This window comes from Pan troglodytes, chromosome 7 (genome assembly GCF_028858775.2).
Source record: "Pan troglodytes isolate AG18354 chromosome 7, NHGRI_mPanTro3-v2.0_pri, whole genome shotgun sequence".
Classification (NCBI taxonomy): domain Eukaryota; kingdom Metazoa; phylum Chordata; class Mammalia; order Primates; family Hominidae; genus Pan; species Pan troglodytes.
The window spans coordinates 19,730,553-19,751,366 of NC_072405.2; the positions used below are offsets into that span (position 1 = coordinate 19,730,553).

Genomic DNA, 20,814 nt, shown 5'->3' on the forward strand with positions numbered 1-20,814 from the left:
TCTCTATTCAGTTAAGCTGGCTTCCTGTAGAGATGTAAATAAAGGAGAAAAAAAAATCTGGAACAAGACAACGTGTAAAATGTTTTAAAATAAAAAATAAAATGTGTTTTTGAAAGATCTTCTGGTATTGCCACTTGTCTTCATGGTGCTAATTTTCTTATTCTGAAAACTATGCTGGAGGAAAATATGTAAAGTTATCTGTTTCAATCAGAGGATTTTTCTGTTCTGCATTTTCCCTAGAAATTCCTTAAACATTGTCTCAGATAAAACTAACTGCCTTTGAGAATCTAAGTGTGTTTAGACTTTCTCGTTTCTTCATTTTTAATATGTCCTCTTCTTTCTCTGTCAGTCAAATGACTTGAAATATAGCATACATTTCCTGTCTCCAGTGTTTTTATACCCTATTTCCTTCTCAACCTATAGAAATCTCTTAAAGCCAGGCATGGAGGCTCATGCCTGCAATTTCAGCACTTTGGGAGGCCAAGACAGGAGGATCCTTTGAGCCCAGGAGTTCGAGACCAGCCTGGGCAACATAGGGAGACCCCATCTCTACAAAAATTTAAAAATTTAGGCTGGGCACAGTGGCTCACGCCTGTAATCCCAGCACTTTGGGGGGCCGAGGTGAGCAAATCACAAGGTCAGGAGTTTGAGACCAGCTTGACCAACCTGGTGAAACCCCGTCTCTACTAAAAATACAAAAAGCAGCCAGGCGTGGTGGCATGCATCTGTAATCCCAGCTCCTTGGGAGTCTGAGACAGGGGAATCGCTTGAACCCGGGAGGCAGAGGTTGCAGTGAGCCAAGATCATGCCATTGCACTCCAGCCTGGGTGACAAGAGCAAGTCTACGTCTCAAAAAAAAAAAAAAGAAAAGAAAAGCCCGGTATAGTGGCTCACACCCATAGTCCCAATTGCTTGGGGGCTGAGCCCTGGAAGTTGAGGCTGCAGTGAGCCTGATCATGCCATTGCACTCCAGCCTGAGTGACAGGGGGAGACTCTGTCTCAAAAAAAAAAAAAAAAAAGAGAACCTGTTTCAAAAGAAGAAGAAGGAGAAGAAGAAAGAAGAAGAAGAAGAAGAAGAAGAAGAAGAAGAAGAAGAAGAAGAAGAAGAAGAAGAAGAAGAAGAGGAAGAAGAAGAAGATTATTTTAGCTCTCATTATACTACTGGAATTTCTCTTTATAAAGGTACCAGGTACCTCCTTAGTCAGTTAATAGTAGTTTTTCTCTTAATAAATTACCAGGGCCAACTCCATTGACCTATGGCCAGTATTCATCCTTCAGGCCCTTTCTGAAACATTTTACAAGGTGATCTATCTCCTGCACCTTAATTTCTTTCTTTTCTGGCCATGGGAATGTTTGTCTGCTGGACATTTCTCTTTGTCTTCTCCACACATTCTCAGTCTTCTTTGCTGACTGTTCCTCATATTCTCTTGGCTAGGATTGCTTTCACCTATGTTTCATTCTCTTCTTATTATACGTGTTATCTCCAAACAATCTCCTCCATTCTCATGGTTCCCACTCTTTATGGACTAATGACGTGGTGTTACTTCTTTACTTTTATGATTTCTTTACTCTGCTCTGTGGTGCTGTGCTGGGACTCTGAAAACAGCATTTGTCATACTGCTTGGCCAGTTAGCTTCTTGTTAGCACCTTTAATGAAAGGTATTAGCAGGAGAGTGGAAAACAAGACAAAGAGTGAAGGCATCTGTTCCTATGCCGTTTTTGTCAGCCCCATTCCAATAGCAGCAGATGGTTGGCTCCAGGCTTCAGGCTTTATATTCTTTCCACTTTCTTAGCAGCCCCACAAATATGCCAGAAAAGGACCAGCAGCATCCTAGCTCTACCTCCTTGGTTGTAAGAGGACCGGCTGAGCTACAATCTGCTTTTCTATGCACCTTGTCTATCCAAGCACCTGTTGGACCATGTCTCCTCCTCAGAAGTCTGAACACTGGCTATCAAGTGCCTCTGCCTCATTTGCCTGCACATCAGTCATTGAACATTGCTCCCTTCCAATTTTAAGCATGACTTATGTGGTGTAACCCACTAGGAGACATGGGCGCCTGGTACTGTGTCTTCTCCTCACAGGTTCAAGCTCTAGCTGCATACAAGTAAGATAATTTTGAGCGCTAGCCCCTGAGAGTAACTTTACTCCTTTGTTCCTGTATGTTAAAAGGCGATATCTCTTTTGTATGGTTATCTCTGTGCCTTTTCAACCTTCCACTACTTATGTATCCAATTTAAGTTTACTGAGCTACTCTAAGCGGATTTCTGATAGGCACTTCAAAGGTAATGTCTTTATTGCAATTTATTGGTTTGCTTCCAAATCTGACCTTCATTTAATATTCTAAATCTTAGAAAATATTGCTATCGTTTACTTGACATTCAGGTTAAAAGTAGAGGTTTACTCAGGAATGCTTACTTTTCTGAATAAGTCACACAATTTACTCATGACATTAATCTGCATAAATTGCTTATTAATCCCTGTAAATCTTAATGCAATTATCTCCTTCCCTCTTTCTCCTCACTGATGTTGTTCTAGATCAGTGCCTTATTATCTTCAGCCTCTGCTCTTACTCTGTCATACTTGGTGTTAAGAAATTCATCCTCACTGCCAATTATCTAAAATTTACTTATAATTTGTGGATTGAACTTTGCATGAAGTAAAGGAATAGTTCTACTTTTTCATGATTTATGAGCACACACATGAGCATACACACACCCATGTGAATTGACAAACCATAAAAATTAGTCTAAGATTTATATTCAGATGTCTACGAATCCTTAGAACACTCAAATATTAGAACTAGAAGTAGCCTTAGAGATCACTTAAGTCCCTGCTTCCAGAACTATATTGGTTAATTATAGTCAGTGTAACTAGCCTAGAATACTTATAATTAGAGCTCTATGCCCCACTCTAACACTTTCAAATGGGGATCTCTTAAGAATTTAAATTTGTAAAATGACTTTTCCAATTAAGTCTCCTGCACAGTGACATTTGAGACCTGTTGATCACTGAACACAGAAGCATCTGAGATCCATTGATCTCTGTCCCATACCTCCAGTTAGTTGCAGAAATAGATTCAGGCTCAAATGCAGGATTGCTGCCTTCATGTCCAGTGGCATATCACTGTGTTGCACTTTTCCATTTGTAAAAGAGGTATGGAGAGGGCATGACCAAGTGGTTCACCTTGCTCAACCCCAGGAACAGAAGCTCAAACTTTATTGGGTAGACAGACACATGTACAGCAAATGAACATTCCATGTATTAAGTTCTACAGCCTGATCCGAGACCTGTGGGAGTTTAGAACATGTGCATTTAGACTAATTACGACTGGAGTCATTGGGGTCCAGAGAGGTTTCACAGACAAAATGTCTTGTGACCATTTAAACCAACTGGTTTATCAACTTAGCGTAAATCACTTTAACTGAAACTGAAGGAGTATTGCTGCTAAACTTCCTTTGTTGCCAATATATTTGTAGTTTATGTTCCCATTTGACAATTATTTCCATTCAAAACTGCTCACTTTCATTCTTCTGGGGAACTGAACCGAAAATGTTAAGGACTCTCTGTTCTCTTATGAAAGCCATTCTGCTCATATGGTGCACTTCTGTCCCTGATTGTCTATATCGAGGTATAGAAAGGTCCTTTTTATCCAAACAAAGACATTTCACTGGCCCAGGTGAGCTGCTGACCAAAATGAAGCCACCTATCTTCTGTCTGTATGGACACCTTCACCTGTGAGGACTATTATCATTCTCATTTGCCACTTAATTTTTTTCCCATTTCACTTTTTTTTTTTTTTTCCAAACAAGTCTCACTAGGTGGCAAAACAATCTGTGGAAGCCTTGACAAGTTTAATGAAACTGAGACCTTGAGGGAATCCCCTGGGCAAAATCTCCACTATCTATATGTGGAGAAGGGGCTGTATGAGAAACCAGGAAAACTGATGACAGAGGGAACTGTAGTCTTCTAACCCGTGCACAAGCCCTTCCGGCTGTGTGAACTGCAGAGCGGGCCAGGTAAAGGCTGACTTAGATGAACTGCAGTAAGAGGTGCTCCAGGTGTCTTGATCCACCTCTGCTTCATCACTGAAACTGAACAGGATCTGAGTAGTAGAAAATGGGGCACTTTCCTGATTTTTTTTTTTTTTTTTTTTTGAGACAGGATCTCATTCTGTTTCCAGTCTGGAGTGCAGTGGCACCATCATAGCTATGATTACAGGCACATGCCACCATGTCTGGCTAAATTTTTTTATTTTAGTAGAGATGAGGGGTTACTCTATTGCTCAGGCTGATCTCAGACACCTGAGTTCAAGCAAGCCTCTTTAGTGATTTTAAGAAACTTACAAGAGAGAGCTATGACAAAGCTCTGTGGACCCAAGGCAAACAGTGTAACAGGGGCTGACTTATAAGGATCACCATCAATCTTAGCAACCTAACCCATTGTCCTTCAATACTGCTGCTCTTCTGGGCTTGTCTCTGTTCCTATGACTTTATTCCAATCCTTGGCTGTACCTCTTTTTTTTTTTTTTTTTTTTTTTTTTTTTTTTTTTTTTTTTTTTTTTTTGTCAACCCCCGGTCTTTTCAAATAGAACTTACAGAGATCAAAACTCTCACTCTGAAACTGGGTGTACTCCTTCACATTCAAGGTAGGAACAAGAACTACAGGTATAAAGTCTTCTGCATGGACAGGCTTTGGAGCAGCTCTGAATCAGACTCCCTACCTTTGTCCAAGGAGATGCATGTGCATTAGGATCAGATCCCCTCTGAGGAGGTAGGGCTGGTTATGCCCAGGAAGTGATATGGACACATGTTGCCTTATATACACTGCATTGCATTTTAGATGGACCATCTTCTCGTCAGGACTTCTTAGTGACCCAATCAAACAGCCTTCCTACAACCATTGTGCTTTGGTAGGGTTGTAGTTTCTTCTGGAAAAGCTAAGGAAATTTTCTAAGGTAGGACAGGAAAATCTTGTTTTAGATAGTAATAATAAATCATAATTTTAAAAATTATGCTTCAATGCATTGTCATTTTTTTCACTTCTCAGCATTTTTTTTTTTTTTTTTTCTTGAGTCTTGCTCTGTCACCCAGGCTGGAGTGCAGTGGTGCGATCTCGGCTCACTGCAAGCTCCGCCTTCCGTCTCACGCCATTCTCCTGCCTCAGCCTCCTGAGTAGCTGGGACTACAGGCACCCGCCACTACGCCCGGCTAATTTTTTGTACTTTTAGTACAGACGGGGTTTCACAGCGTTAGCCAGAATGGTCTCGATCTCCTGACCTCGTGATCCACCCGCCTCGGCCTCCCAAAGTGCTGGGATTACAGGAGTGAGCCACCGCACCCAGCCCACTCCTCAGCTTTTATCAGATCCATTTTCTAGGCAAGGAATCAGAGACTCAGAGACACAGTGAGCAGACCTTAATTTACCCAGACTTTCATTTAGTGGGTTAGTTTCTCGTAAGGGGCTTCCAAATGTAGACAATGTGTGTCCCATGCAGACTCAAGAGGAATCAATTCAGTCTGTTTGAAGACACCCCAAACTCATATTTTGTAGAAACCAAAAAACAAAATATTTGGTAGAGAAGGTCGAAGTGTCTGAACGGTACATACAGGCAGAGCTACATTACTTGGCTCCTATGTGAAGAGAGAGGGAGCTGCAGAAAAACTAAATGGGAAGGCTCAGATGTATGAATTTCTTCAACTGAAATTGCATACAATCCTGGCTCCTTAATCTGTGTCCACTTCCCAGCAGTTATGGGAGGTATGAGCTCAGCTCAGGGGAAACAAACTTAGCTCTGGAAATCTGGAGAAGCAGTGAGCAGGGCTGATCCCCCAAGTACCCTGATGAATCCCAGTGTTCTTTCTGTTCAATTACCTAAGGGAAGCTATTCAAATTTTAAGTCCGTTTTGAATCAAAATATTGATATATTGTTTTAAAAAAACTTAAAATTTAAAGAAACTGGTATTAGTTATGGGAAAACCCGAAGGGTACCCTCGTTTGGAAATAATCTTTGAGAAATCTTTGCAGTGTGAACAGTTGGGATTTGGTCTTTCCAAAATCCAGCTAGCATGCACTTAAGAAAAAGGAAAATCAGAAAATGTAGAAAATGAAATGCTAACTTACATATTTCACTTTAACATTTATTAAGGATATTAATGAGGCTATTGAAAATTGAAAATGCAGTTTTGCTATTTTAAAAAATGTTCTTGTGTGAGAGTAGACATCCCTTGGTAAATGTCCATGGAAATATTGAACATTTAATTTTTCATTAGTTCTAAACAAAATCATGTATTTCCTAAAAGGTACGCATTTTACATGCCTCAATATCCATAGTTGACACAAAATACTCTGAAACAGAAAACAAAACATTAAACTATCCCATATTTTAAATTAAAAATATTTTTTCAAATAGCTCTGAGAACACTGAAATATGTGAAATTACAATATATTCTAAAACGATTACCTAAGAAAATTAGGGGATGTCATCCACGTTTGTCTCAAAGGAATTCAGATTTATGATTCATCTTAAGAAATGTGAAAAGAACACATTAAATATAAAGATGGATAAAGGAATTTATTAATATACACAGTAACTTTTGTTCTTTTAAAGCAATGATTCGGGCCTCCTGGGCCCAGCTCAGGTCCTGGCCCAAGAAGTCCCTGGAACAGAGCCCTTGCTTTTGTCCCTGCCTCCCGGGTGAATGAGGAATAGAAAAGGAACATACATTCCTCATCCTTGGTGTGAATTTGCACGCTCCCCACCGGCCAACTGTGGCAATTCACACTGTAGTTCTGACAATAAATGGCCCGTTCTGACTGGGCTGGTGGGGGTCCTGGTCCAGCCACCTCCAGCCAGGGGTCCCTGGGTAGTGAAGGCGCCACGACCTGCTCCACTCAAGATGTGCAGCTCCACCCAAGATGTGCAGCTCCACCCACTCACGCTAGAGAGGAAGAAGAACTTCTGCCATAAACTTTTGTTGTTATTGTTTTGTTTGGTTTGGTTTGAGACAGGGTCTCGTTCTGTTGCTCTGCCTGGAGTGCAGTGGCCCCATCACGGCTCACTGCAGCCTCGACCTCCTGGGCTCAAGTGATTCTCATGCTTCAGCCTCTGGAGGAGCTGGGGCCACAGGCATCCACCACCACACCTGGCTAAGTTTTTGTATTTTTGTGGAAAACAAGGTCTTGCTCTGTTGCCCAGGCTGGTCTCAAACTCTGCCCACCTCAGCATCCCAAAGTGCTGGGATTCCAGGTGCGAGCCACCGCACCCAGCCTCCTAAACTGTTTTTAATTTGTCCAGAATGAACCGGGTCATCCACCACTGTAAGTGGTCTGACTACCCTGACCATAAAGTATCGGAAACATTCAACTTGCAGCTGGTGGAAGAAGCCTAGCCCCTCTGCACGTAAAACACTCGCGTTGTGGCAAACGCGGAGACCAAGGCTGCACTGGCCGGAAGTGGGGACAGATCCCGATACACCCTGGGGACAGAGCAGGGAAGCTCAGGCCTGGTCCACACTGGTTCTGCCCTCTTTCTGGCCCACTACCCCATCCTGAGACCGCAGGTTCCGGCGGACCCGGATGCAGATTTTCCGGATGAAAAGCCCCTTTCCTGGAGTGGACTTTGATATTTTCTGTTCACAACTCCGTGTCACCATCCTCCACTCCTAGGTTCTGGCGTCTGGTGTCACTGCCGACGTCACAATCCCCGCACCTACGTGTCTCAGCCGCAGTAGCCCTACGTCACTGTCAGACGCTGGGAGGTTGGTGCCCCGACATGCTTTTGTGTCTTTTGTCTTTTCACCCTCTCCCCTCCCCACCCAGTGCCCCGTCTAAGTCCCCACTCGGAAGTGGATTCTCACCCCTCGCGGCCCTTTGTGGGCAAAGCCAGGAGGAGGAAGGCCGCAACCTCCCGCTGGCTTCGGGATTTCTTAGACATCAGTAGTCTTCTAAGGCCCTCCACCCTGCCCGCACCCCTCCTTCATCCTCGCGTCTCTTGGGACACTGCCCTGCTGCCCTCAGGCCTTTCCTTAGTCACAGACTCGGGGAGGCCCCAGAACCCCCTCGGCTTGGACATCACCGGCCACAGTCCTGTGACGCCCTGTGATCTTCCGTCCCAGATCTCATTCCACTGGCTGTGCCTGTCAGGGTGTGCTTAGATTTTGGAGTCCCAGTGTAAGGCATACTCTTATTGGGAAGCGGGCTTCTTCATTCTCTTCTTGTGAATGTAGATGTGAAGCCAGGGGATAAGGAGAAAAAGAGAGGCCAAAAGAGAACCAGAGAGCCAGGGAGCTAGGGAGAGTGAGGTTGAAAAAGAAGGTAACATTGAGAATTGGGAAGCTGTCTCTGATGGATTTTGAAAAGCAGTGATAGTGAAAGAGTTCTAGAAGCTTTGTAGAAGGTGTTGAAAAAAATAGTGAAAGTTACGTGGGCAAGAAATAGTGGGATAGATGAGATAGACAAAGAGAGACAAAGGGAGCCCACAGCTCTCTCTATTATAAAACTTTTGGGATTTGCCCAAGATTTCATTCTACCATAGCGTCATTCGACCTGTCCCAGGCCAGGGCACACTATTCCATGTTCTGGATGTGCTGAGCTGATCATCTTCTTCAGGAAAAGTAAAAGATCAAGTCATATACTGTATAGATTTATAAGAAAATAAGATTAAGATTGAAATTTTCTGATACAAGTGAGTCTAGAGAACCTTTACCATGTATGGTTACTGGCGCCAAAGAAGCCTTAGTGATTCCTGGACAGAATCGCAGAATGTCAATGAAGGAGAGAGCAGGTATGTTAGTGTGTGTTTACCTTGGGTTGCCAGGAGGTTGCCATGTGACTATGTGTGACTGTGTGCATTTGTGTGTGTGTGGTGTGAATGTGTGATAAAGGGTCAAACTAGGGCAGAGAAAGCACCCTGGCCTGCCATGACATTGAACGTTATAAATTTAGAACACCTGCCGGAGACATGAGACCCACAGTGGAGGCCATAGGATCCTGCCAGCATGGGGGTTTCTGGACCTGTCAGGGGGCTCATCTCAGGTTTCCTCCCACTGTCGATCTATGTTCCCTCTCTAAATGAAAGTCACCTCTTGTGCGGAGACAGGTAAACTGTGGGCATCATCTAAATTTCTTCCCTGTGCTCATTAGAAAATGAAACATTTCCCATCATCTCTCACTCCATTCACACTGTAACTGCACAGACACGGTGCTCAGATACCTGAAATAACAACGTCTTCCCTGAAAGTCCTCAGACCAAATTAGATGTCCCTTCTCAGGTGGATGAGCTCCTGAGAAAGCAAACTGTTTCCTGTGGTCACCATCCCTTATCACACACATTCACCGATAGGAAAAGCCATTAGAAAAGTTGAGGGTGGGAGATGAGCATTAGGACTTATGGGATGCAGGTAGGATTTGGAGCCCAACACAAGTGCACTTGACTGAGGAACACAGAAAGAATGTGTGCTGGATGATAAACGGAGTTTTGGGCTTGTGAGAATTAGACTCTGTGTGGAAGACTAACGGATCCCTTTCTGTCCTGCAGCTTGGCTACCACACAAATGAATCCACCCAAACGTCGCCAAGTGGAGCAGGGTACCAATATAGGTAAGGCAAATTTCCCTGATATTTCTTAAGATCTCCCTGCCTGGAGGTCAGTGTCATGTCTCACAATCTTATAAAAGGAGAGGGTGCTTTCTGCAGGATGAGTGGAAAGTCATGCTTGATTGATGGGGGCTGGTGTCCTGAGGCTGGCCTATGCTGGGTTGTGGATTTCTGAAGGTCATATTCTGAAATCCAAGAGACTCTTGCTGGAAGAGCCTTAACCTCCCTCATTGTGATCTCTCTGCAGGTGCAAAAACACCCTCAATTCCAGGAGCTCCACACTGAATTCAGGCCAGTCCCTGGAACCTCCCCAGGTAAGTTATTATGTCATTGCATGGCAAAGATTGCAAAACACCCTCAATTCCAGGAGCTCCACACCAGAATTCATGCCCGTCCCAGAAACCTCCCCAGATAAGTTCATATGTCCTTGCATGGCAAAGATTGGACAGTGCTGCACACTCTTCAGGCTCAAGAGACATCCAGTGGATGTACATTTAGGTGGGTCAGCATGAGAGTCAATTCTGGGAGGGAGTGTATTTTAAACTTGTAGAGGGTGAAGCTCCTGGCAACTCCCTCCACATCAGCATCATTTGCAGCCTTTTTGGAGAATACTGACGGCCATCTTTTCACGGGTGCAGCAGGATTCCAGCAATGAGGAGCTCATCATAGTCCTAGAACAAGGGACAGAAGTGAGGTTGAGCCTGGAAGAGGTCATCCTCATCTTGGCCCCAGAGACAGCGCTGCAGCTGACCGTGGAGAACACAGTCCTTGTGATTGTTCCTGGCATATCCTGAGGTCACAAGATGGCCTGCAGTCCCCTGTGCAGATCCAGTACATCATGCCTTCCGTTGATGACTTCAGCTTGGAGTGCCATGCTCAAGATGGAGACATCTCAGACATGAAAGGAGAGAATGTGCCTCTTTCACCTGCAGAAGAACGGGAGGCAGCACCCCTATATCACCAGCCCTTGATGATATCCCCAGCAAACCACAAAGCTGGGATCAGCCCTTTTCTTCTAGTAACCCCATTGTGCATTCCATGCTGTCTGGCAGCCTTCCCCCAACGCTACCCTCTACCACCCACATCTAGTCCCGTGGGACACCCTAGACCAGCCAACTCCAGTTTCAGCCTGCATGGTATGGAGCTACTGTGCACCTCCTCCCTCAGCCGTATGCCCCCTTCACCAACTCCTGGTCCCCAGATCTATCACAGGGTTCACCATAGGCCTCCCAGCAGGGCACAGAGATGTCTCTTTAGGAAGTGATTTAACCAAGAGTCACCCCCTGCATTGATAGGTCAGAGATTGTCCAAGTCCTTAGTCAGTGCATTCCCTGAAATGTGGAGAGAAAGTAATTCCAAGGACCGCTTGCTTCCCCTTTGCTGTTTCCCATCAACACCCACTGTCTTCAACAGCAGAGGGCTCCAGATGCTGCAGGGAGGGGGAGAACCGCAGGGAGTTCAAATAAAACATTCACATTTCACTTCACACACACTGTCCCTTAGACTTTCTCTTCCTATTTAAGCACATACATCCAACCACACTCAATCGAATCCCTGACTGCTCCATGTGAGAGTTCTGCTTCCAGCATGACGTGGTCTGAAAGTTCATCTGAAGACAGCTGCTCACTCCCGGGGGCTAATACTGCCCTTGCATGCTGATGTCCTTGTAGTCATTGGTCTGATGCCACAATAAATAATTCCTAAGGCTGATGCTCTATTTCTGCCCTGAGACTCTCCCCTTTTTCTCCAAGCTGTGCCCCATTCCTTGTCTTAGTCCAGGTTCCCTACACTCCCCAGGCCAATGCTTTTGAATAAATCTTGACGTCATTGAATGAAGTAGTGGTGACTGCTGTGTTTGCTTCCAACTGAGACACTCTCCTGCTCTCACTCATCACGTTTCCGTTCACATTTGCCTTTGTTTAGTTTTGTTTTCCATTGTTTGGATTTATTATTCATGTACTTATGAAATAACTGCCACATTTCTGACAGTTTTTTTGGCCAATTTGGAGCTTTTCCTGTGCTCCTCCTTCCAAGTCCTGAGTGGGGTCACTGTTTGCACCTCTGGGCCCTGGGATTGGTCTGGCTTAGAAAATGGTTGAACAGAGCTTAGCTCTGTGTGTTGGGACGGGCACCTGCACTTGCTCACAGCTGCTTCCAGGCTCTCCCTGTCCTGCCTGGATGTCTCTGTGTCTCTGGAGTGTCTAGAAAGTCTAGAAGTTCTCTTGAGGTCCCAGCACCTCTTTGTTGGCCTGCATGTCCCAGCCTGTATGTCCATGGCCAGCTAGAGCTACCACTAGCTTTTCCTGGCCAACCTGGGAGCTCAGGCCTGAGTCCTGGAGGCAGGGGAGATGCAGGGATAATGTCCTGGCCTTCTGGAGCCCAACTCCAGTAGGTGGGGAGTGCTCATGACCCTGCGGGGAGTTCAGGGCGTTTGCCCTTGACTTGCCTGACCCTCTAAAACCTCACATGTCCCCTGGAGGTGGGTGCAGCTTCCTCCTACTCTGGCCTTGCTGGCCTGGGAAGGGCGTCCTTGGTCCCTTGAACCCTCACAGCATTTTCTCTTCTACTGAGGTTTCAGGAACTGCCTTTCCCCTCTGGGAAGGAGGACAGGGACTCTTTCAGGTTTGATTCTCCTCGGGGTTTTGGACGTTGGCTGAGGTGGGAACTGCCTTCATCCACATGAAAGGCCCAGCCACGGCATCCTCACCAGCCTGGGCCTCTGGGTAGGTTTTGAGTCTGGTCGCTGGAGAGGCCGCTTCTGTGAGGCCCAAGACAGCAGCCCCTGTGAAGGCCATTCTCCTCTGTGCCCTCAGGGTGTCAGGACCCGCCTGTGTCCAGGAAGTCCCCTCTGAGACTAGATTGTCCTTGGTGCAGCCCTCCCAGAGCCGTGCAGAGGCAGATGTGGTGCACTGGGCCTGGGCTCTGAGGAAGCAGTGGTAGCAGGGGCCAGGGAGGACCCAGGCTCTAGGGCAAGGGAGTGTCTAACCTGGGTAGAGCTGGGCCGCATTCAGGGAGTGGCACTCCAGGGTTCTGTTTCAGGTGGAGCTGGGGCCAACTCAGGATCAAGTACCTCTCCTTCCACCTCCAGGACTCACCCAGGGGCAGGCGGGAGCTCCAGGTTCTCCTCTCCTCCTCTTCCTCCTCCACGTGTTTTCTCTTGCTTTATTTCTCTGAGTCAAGAAATTGGGGCTGTCCTTCATATCGGTGAATTTTGACCCTAATCATCATGACCTTGTTGAGGAAAAGAGTCATACTCTGCAAAATATTTGGAGATATTTATTCTGAGCCAAATATGATTGACCATGTCATGTGACCCAGCCCTCAGGAGGTTCTGAGAACGTGTGTCCAAGGTGATCAGGGTGCAGCTTGGTTTTATACATTTTAGGGAGACATGACTTCAACTAAGTGCATTTAAGAAATACGTTGATTTGATCCAGAAAAGTGGGACAACTTGAAGGAGGGGGGCTTCCAGCTTATAGGTAGATTTAAAAATTATCTGGTTGATAATTGGATGAGTTTATCTAAGACCAGGGATCTATTGAAAGGAAATCTTTAGGTTAAGATAAAGAGGTGGGGAGGCCAAGTTTTACTGTGCAGAGGAACCTTCAGATAGTAGACTTGAGAGGGAGTAGGTTGTAAAATGTTTCTTATTGGATTTAAAAGGGAGCCTGGTCTTTGTTGATTATCTCCTGTGTCTGGAAAGAAAGAAAGAAGAAAAAAAGATGGGGAGCCTTAACCTCCCTCACTGTGGTCTCACCACAGATGCAGAAACACCCTTACTTCAAAGAATTCCTCACATGAATTCATTCCAGGCCTGGAATCACCCCAGGTAACTCCCTATGTTCATGGATAGCAAAGATAGGACTATGTTGCATAATCTCCAGGCCACAAGACACATCCAGTGGTGGTGCATTCAGCAGGGTCAGCATGACTGCCACTTCTAGGAGGGAATTTGTATTTTAAAGTTGTAGAGGGTGAAGCTGCTCCAGCTCCCTCCCCAGGAGCATCATTTGCAGTCTTTTTTGAAGGCAGTGGACTGAGGGCTGTCTTTCCACAGCAGCAGCAGAATTCCAGCACAGAGACGTTCATCATCGTGGTCCCAGAACAAGGGACAGAACTCACACTGAGCCTGGAAGAGTATGTCCTCATCCTGTCCCCACAGAGAGCCCTGCCCTGATCCTGGGTAACAGTGTATTTGTGGTCATGCCTGAGCATGTCCTGAGGTCACTGGATGGCCTGCAGTTCCCTCTGCAGATCGATTACATCTAGCACTCTGTGGATGACTTCACCTTGGAGTTCCATGTTCAAGACAGAGACACCTCAGACATGAAAGAGACAATGTGCCTCGCTCACCTGCAGAAGAGGGGGAGGCAGAACCCGTATGTCACCAGCCCTTGATGAGATCCCAAGAAAACCATGTTGCTTGGCTCAGCCCTTCTCTTTCAATAATCCTACTGTGCATTGCATACTTTCTCCTCTGTGCCCTACCCTTTACCAACCACACCTAGTCCAGTGGGATTCCCTAGACCAGCCAATCTCAGCTTCAGCCTGTATAGGATGGAGACTTTGCCCAACTCCTGCCTCAGACCTATGCACCCTTCACCAAGTCCAGCACTCAGGTCTGCCACAGGGTTCACCATAGTTCTCCAACCGGAGCATAAAGATGTCTTTTCAAGAAGGGATGTAGCCAAGATCCACCACTTACATTGATAGATCAGAGATTGGCCAAATCCTTAGTCAGTGCATGCCCTAAAATGTGGAGGGAGAGTAATTCCAGGAACCTCTTGCTTCCCCTTTGCTGTTTCCCATCATGATCCATTGTGCTCACTAGCAGAGGATCCCAGATGCTGCAGGGAGACGAAGAACTGCAAGGTGTTTAAATAAAGTGCTCCCATTTCACTTGGCACACAGTGTCCCTTAGAATTTCTCTTCCATATTCAACCTCTTAAATGCAACCACACTCAATCGAATCCCTTACTCCTCAACGTGAGGGTTCTGCTTTCAGCATGCTTTCAGTGGCGTGAAAATTCACCTGAAGAACTCTGCTCAATCCCAGGGCTAACACAGCCCCTTGATTGCTGGTGTCCATGTAGTCATTGGTCTGATGTATGGATAATAATTCCTAAGCGTGATACTGTATGTATGCCCTGAGATTTTCACCATTTTCTCCGTGCTGTGACCCGGTCCTTGTCTTTGTTCAGGTTCCCAACACTCCCCAGGCCAATACTTTTCAATAAATACTGAAATTATACGATGAAATAGTGGTGACTGCTGTGATTGCTTCGAAGTGAGACACGCTTCTGCTCTGGCTCATCAAGTTTACATTACCACTTGCCATTACTAAGTTTTGTTTTCAATTTTTGGTTTGTATTTCATATACCTATAGAATAAATTTCATGATTAGGGCAGCATTTCTTTGTGAAAATGCAGGGCCATAACTTTGAGGAGGACAGACAAGTTTCTATCTCCTTCGTGTAGAAAAAAAAAGGCAATCACACTGCTGATTTCAAACATGTTGGATAAAAGAGTAACCAGGCATGTCAGGTGTGTAGAGTGAGATGCTACTGTGTTTTGAAACACAATGGAAAGGCTCTTGCATAATGTATCTTATGAGGAGAGGCCTAAATATAAATTAAAAAATAGTTACAGTAGTGTATCACTGCATATGTATCTAAAAAAAGAACGACAACTGGATAACACAAGTGAGGTTCTAAGATCCTTGGACGGGAAGAGACAGGCAGGAGTCGGAATGATGAACCAGCACACTGGGGCATTTTCTCACGTAGCCCAAGTGACCCCATGGTGTTCTTGAGCTTTGGAACCAGTCGCGTCCCCTTTGACACTGCACCCGGCTCCCAGTCTCTCAATCGTGTTGGCCCTCCGGCGATCTCCCGTTGGATGAATTGCTCCTGCTGAAACTCGAGTCCCCTTTGATTTGCGCTTCATTAATTATTCATGATTCAGGTGGGAAGGCCTGCTGACGACCCCCTGTGGCCGTTCTCTGAGCTTTCCTGTCACATCGTTTCCTTCCACGCTCTTTGGTTCCTTATGGTCCTGCTCCTTCTGCTGTCAGAGGAGCAGAGAGTTGATCTTATTGATTCTGGATACGGATACTTTCTAGGTGATCTGGATAATCCAGATAACGACCCTCAACAGCGGCGGAAAGGGAGCAGCCATTTGGTGTGTCTCAGAAAATCCCGCTCAGTTCCGAGGCCCCCTAGATGTGGAATCCTGCTCAGAGTTGTTCCCAGGTCAGAGAATGGAGAGAGCCTGTGCATGATGGGATCTCCCTGCCTAGATCTTTCAGTGAGTCTCTACCTCAGCTACTCTTAGGATCAGGGGGAGAACCACGGTGTCAGACATCCGGAAAGAAGACGGGATGAATGTTTTACCTCTGAAGTACATCCCAAATGTGGGAGTTGACTTCAGCTTTGCTGGGGTCTATTTGGCCAGGGAAACTCTGCCTGGTTCATTCGCACATCCGGAAGCCACTTCACGGGGGGCCGTCGCAACTGGAACCACACACTTGGCATCGGCGGTTGAGCCAAATGGGGACTCGTGGTGCAAGCAACGCTCCCCACGTGTTAGCGTGGGTGAGATTCGGTTGGCGGAATTTTACTAGGTGCGTGTTAGTAGAGTGGGGCTGAGGTTTTCTTGCTCCTGTGGTTGTATACGAAGTCAAAGGTCCTGCCCAGCCCTGCGGTCCCCTCAGTCAACTCTGTTTCGGAGACATAACGATTTGGATTGCCAACAAGTCAAGAAATGTTCAAGCCCTTGGATGTAGGGTAAAGAAAGGGAGATCAGACTGTCACTGTGTCTATGTAGAAGGGGAAGACATAAGAGACTCCATTTTGAAAAAGACCTGTACTTTAAACAATTGCTTTGCTGAGATGTTGATCATTTGTAGCTTTGCCGCGGCCCCTTTGACCCAACTTGGAGCTCACAAAAACCTGTGTTGTATAACATCGAGGCTTAAGGGATCTAGGGCTGTGCAGGGCGTGCCTTGTTAACCAAATGTTTACGAGCAGTATACTTGGTAAAAGTCATTGCCATTCTCTAGTCTCAATAAACCAGGGGCACAATGCACCGTGGAAAGCCACAGGGACCTCTGCCCTTGAAAGCAGGGTATTGTCCAAGGTTTCTCCCCATGTGACAGTCTGAAATATGGCCTCGTGGGATGGGAAAGACCTGACTGTCCCCCAGCCTGACACCCGTAATGGGTCTGTGCTGAGGTGGATTAGTCAAAGAGGAAAGCCTCTTGCAGTTGAGATGCAGGAAGGCCACTGTCTCCTGCTTGCCCCTGGGAACTGAATGTCTCGGTGTAAAGCCCGATCGTACATTTGTTCAACTCTGAGCTCGGAGAAAAGCTGCCCTGTGGCGGGAGGCGAGACGTGTTGGCAGTAATGCTGCCTTGTTATTCTTTACTCCGCTGAGATGTTTGGGTGGAGAGAAACATAAATCTGGCCTACGTGCATGTCCAGGCATAGTACCTTCCCTTGAACTTAGTCATGATATAGATTCTTTGGCTCACGTGTGTGTTTTTTTTTTTTGTTTGTTTTTTGTTTTGTTGTTGTTGACCTTCTCCTTATTATCACCCTGCTCTCCTACTACATTCCTTTTTGCTGAAATAATGAAAATCATAATCAATAAAAACTGAGGGAACTCAGAGGCCGGTGCCGGTGCAGGTCCTTGGTGTGCTGAGTGCCGGTCCCCTGGACCCACTGTTGTCTCCCTATACTTTGTCTCTGTGTCTTATTTCTTCTCTCCGTCTCTCATCCCACCCGACTAGAAACACCCACAGGTGTGGAGGGGCAGGCCACCCCTTCACTCGGAAAATCAGTTAAACACAAACACGGAATGAGAGTCAAAAGACAATATGTCATCTTTTTGAGAATTTTATTCACTTCAAAACCAATTAAACACACACATGTACAAAGGCATTCCACAGCCCAGTTTTCGAGGCTGAGGAAAGACCCCGAGAGCGCTCTGCACAGCACGCTTCCCAGCGTCCGAAACACTGCTCTCAGGGCGGGGCACAGCGGAAGGGCTGCACCTCTCAGGGTTCCCTAACTTTTCCCTTATTCAGTCATCTAGAGAGCAAATACACAGTAATTCCCCAGTTTCCTATTGACGTCCCAGCGGAAGTCTGACTCCTGCGCGTCACGCAGTTTCTGAGGCAACGAATCTCTGGCACGGAAGCTTTTCCTGGCGCGTTTCCGGAGAACCACGCGAACTACAACGTCCCTCACCAGAATTCAATGAGGCAGAGTCCCTGCATCTGCTCCCTGCCTGGCCTGGGCTCCCACATCCACAGAAGCGCCACAGCCGGGGAGCTTCGGAGTCACCGCACAGAGTCTGCTCTCTGCTCTGCACTCCTCAGTCCCACAGTCCCCTCCAAGTCACGGGAGCTGGAGGCCAAGGAGCCCCTGCCACCTGCAGTCTCACTCCAGGTCAGAATCGCTGTCCTCTGAGGAGGAGGAAACCTGAAGGTCCTCATAGAGGACGCTCGGTGGGACACGAACACGGGGACCCTCAGACTTCTCTGACACATGAGGGCTCTGAGCGAGGAAGGCTCCCGGCTTCTCAGGAGAGTGAAATGAGGGGGCCGCCAGGAGGCTGGAGCTCCAGCGTCCGTTTTCCAGTCTCCGGAAGAGCACTGTGAGAGGCTGGGCCCCATCATGGCTGGCCGCTGGGTGATGGGACATGGTGCAGGCCTGGGCAGTAGGCAGGCAAGGTCTGCTGTGCGGAGGCTGCCGGTCGACGCTGGGCACCTGGGCGGGTGTCCTCCTGCCCATCTGGGGCGACGTACTTGGTCCAAGTTCGGTTGCGGCTGGCGGAGGTTGGAGATTCTCCGGGGCCCCCAGCTCACCTCCCTGGATGGCGCTTTCGGGAATCTGGAAGGGACCCAGTCTCAGTTTCTTGGGGAAGTTCAGGCAAGCCTGAATCCGAGCCTGGGCAGGTCTCTTGGCTCCTGGCCCGAAGCTGAGATTGGAGCCTAGGCCCAAGCTGTGTGTGGCGGCTGGCGGGCAGGGCTGTGAGGTCACCGCAGGACGTATGTCTTGTGCCTGGGGTCTGATGGCCTGGAGCAGGCCGTGGGTTTTGGAGGCAGCCTGGGGAACTTCTCGGCAGCCACCCTCAGGGCTGCTGTGTGTCGGCTTCACCACGAGGAGAGGCTCGGGGCCCTGCTGCCTGACTGCAGGCTGAGGGATGTCGGCCGCAGCCCCTGTCTGTCTTTCCTTTGGTCCAAGACTTGAGGAGGAGCTCAGACTGGCTTTTCTGAGGGGAGATGGCGAAGCCAAGACGGAGCCCCTGTCAGACGTTTCGGTAGCTGAGCGATCAGCGAGGACAGGGCCCAGGCGCGGCCTCTTACTGGTTGTGTGGACCGGCATTGGCCCGCTTGCAACCTGAAAGAGAGGAAACAACACAGGTTAGAAGTTCCTCCGCATGGAGCCAACGTGAAAATCAAGCACATCCAAAGACAAGGTGCACACGCCATGAAATTCTTAGTACAGTATCGACAGGCGGTCCTTGGAAGTAGGGACAGACCCTCCACCTGAGTGCTGATCAGGACAAGACACATGAAAGATGCGCTCTCGAGCTATGTGTAGCTGATCTAAGCACACCATTGTTCAAAAGATCGCGTCTTGGGCATTAACTGGATCAAAGCGCCTCCACTCAGCCTTCCATGAAGTGGAACGGACTGATGCCCTTCCGAAGGCAGGTTGGTGGCTCAAGGGTACTCAGGACGTCTTCTCTGAACACATGCATGTTCCTGGGTTTAGCCTTCTCCACGTTTGGGGCCTCTGAGGGACTAATTTCCTCATGCCGCTAGGAACATGTTGTTGGCAGGCTTGCCATAATTGGACAGAAAGAAAGCAACAGGAAATACGGCATCTTCAGATGCCTTCGCCTGGAATCAAATTGACCTGGAAGGATCGTGGAGTCCCTGACCCCAAGAAGGCAAGAAAGAGGGGTTCCCCGATTTCCTCCCGCAGACGGGAAGCTGAAAGGAAATCAACCAGGGTGACCTAGAGGAGAAAAGGACCAGGGGCCCGGGGTGACACTCACCCTCAGATAATCAGAAGATTCCGTGGATCCTTTTCGATTCGGCAGCGGCTTCTCTGGAGGTTTCCCAGAAAATATGTGGAGGAGAGCCTTCCTCTGCGGGTCTTGTTGCCTGCAGAACAGAAAAAGGTTTTCTGTTCTCCTGGTTTTCCCCAGGAGACAGGGAGAACCCTGTGTGGGGCCCAGCCCCGTTCCGTGTTTTGTGATACAGAAATGGACATCTGGTGCCCTTTCCGCCTCTGCACCTTCCCTCACGTGCCAACCTTCCCGTCCCCCAGGTGGCCCTCTAGGCTTCCCAACTAAGGACTGTGATTTGGATTCCATCGCTTTTCCCCCTGTCGTGGGGAACCTGCACGAAGCGCCCCCGCCTCTCCCCGTCCCTGAATCTCCCAGAGCCAAAGGAGCTCCTGGGTGTGGAACCCCGGAGGACACGGAGCTCCGGCCTATTTCTCTGCAGCGTTCCTTCCCTGGCCCGGAGACGGAAAGGCACACGGTGTGCAGGTGCAGAGACACCATGTCCTTAGGAGGCAGTACCCTAAGAGTGGTGAAAACCCCTCCCACTGCTCACCTTGGTCTCTCTTCCTTCTCTCCCTTATCCTTGTTCAAGGGCCCCGGGTTGGCTTCAACCTGGGGCTTCCATGGTTTCAGGTTTTCCTTCCCTTCCTTTTTCCCCAAGGTCGCTGGAACCAGGGCTGCCTTCCAGCACTTCATGGGGCACCTGGTACTTCTGGCTGTGTGGCCAAAGGCCCCGCAGTTTTTGCACTTGAGCTGTGGGTGGAAAGGAAGTGATGTCGGTGAGTGAGCTGAAGCCACAGGCAGCGATCCCACGTCCACATTGGGACGGATTGTGAATTCAGAGCTGAATAAGGATTCCAAAGAGGGGACACCGGCATGGGGGCCGTTAAGTGCTGGGAGAGTTCGGATACGATGTTCCCTCCCAAAGCCCACGTGACGGAGGAACTCTGAAAGGAAGGACTCAAGGTTCCAAGGGGCACGACGGTGAACCCGAAGTCAACAACACAGCCAAACGTGGCTACACAGGACTCTAAGTAGAAAGGGAGGTTGCCCCCAAGAGTCTCTCAAGGGACCTATCGGGCCGGGGAGAAGGTCCCAAGCCACGCCCACCTTGGATGGGAAAAGCAACCTGGGTGGTG

The 20,814-nt window shown here is 47.8% G+C and overlaps 1 protein-coding gene across 1 annotated transcript; it reads left to right on the forward strand.

Annotated features, from left to right (window-relative positions):
* Nucleotides 1-8,608: 8,608 nt before the first annotated feature.
* On the forward strand, nt 8,609-10,957 carry LOC129135834 (proline-rich protein 23D1-like). The gene is given in 5 exon segments (XM_054657647.2): nt 8,609-8,783; nt 9,537-9,598; nt 9,939-10,018; nt 10,234-10,375; nt 10,378-10,957. Coding segments are annotated over 5 exon segments (843 nt in total). The 5' UTR covers nt 8,609-8,706; the 3' UTR covers nt 10,860-10,957.
* The last annotated feature ends 9,857 nt before the right edge of the window (nt 10,958-20,814 follow it).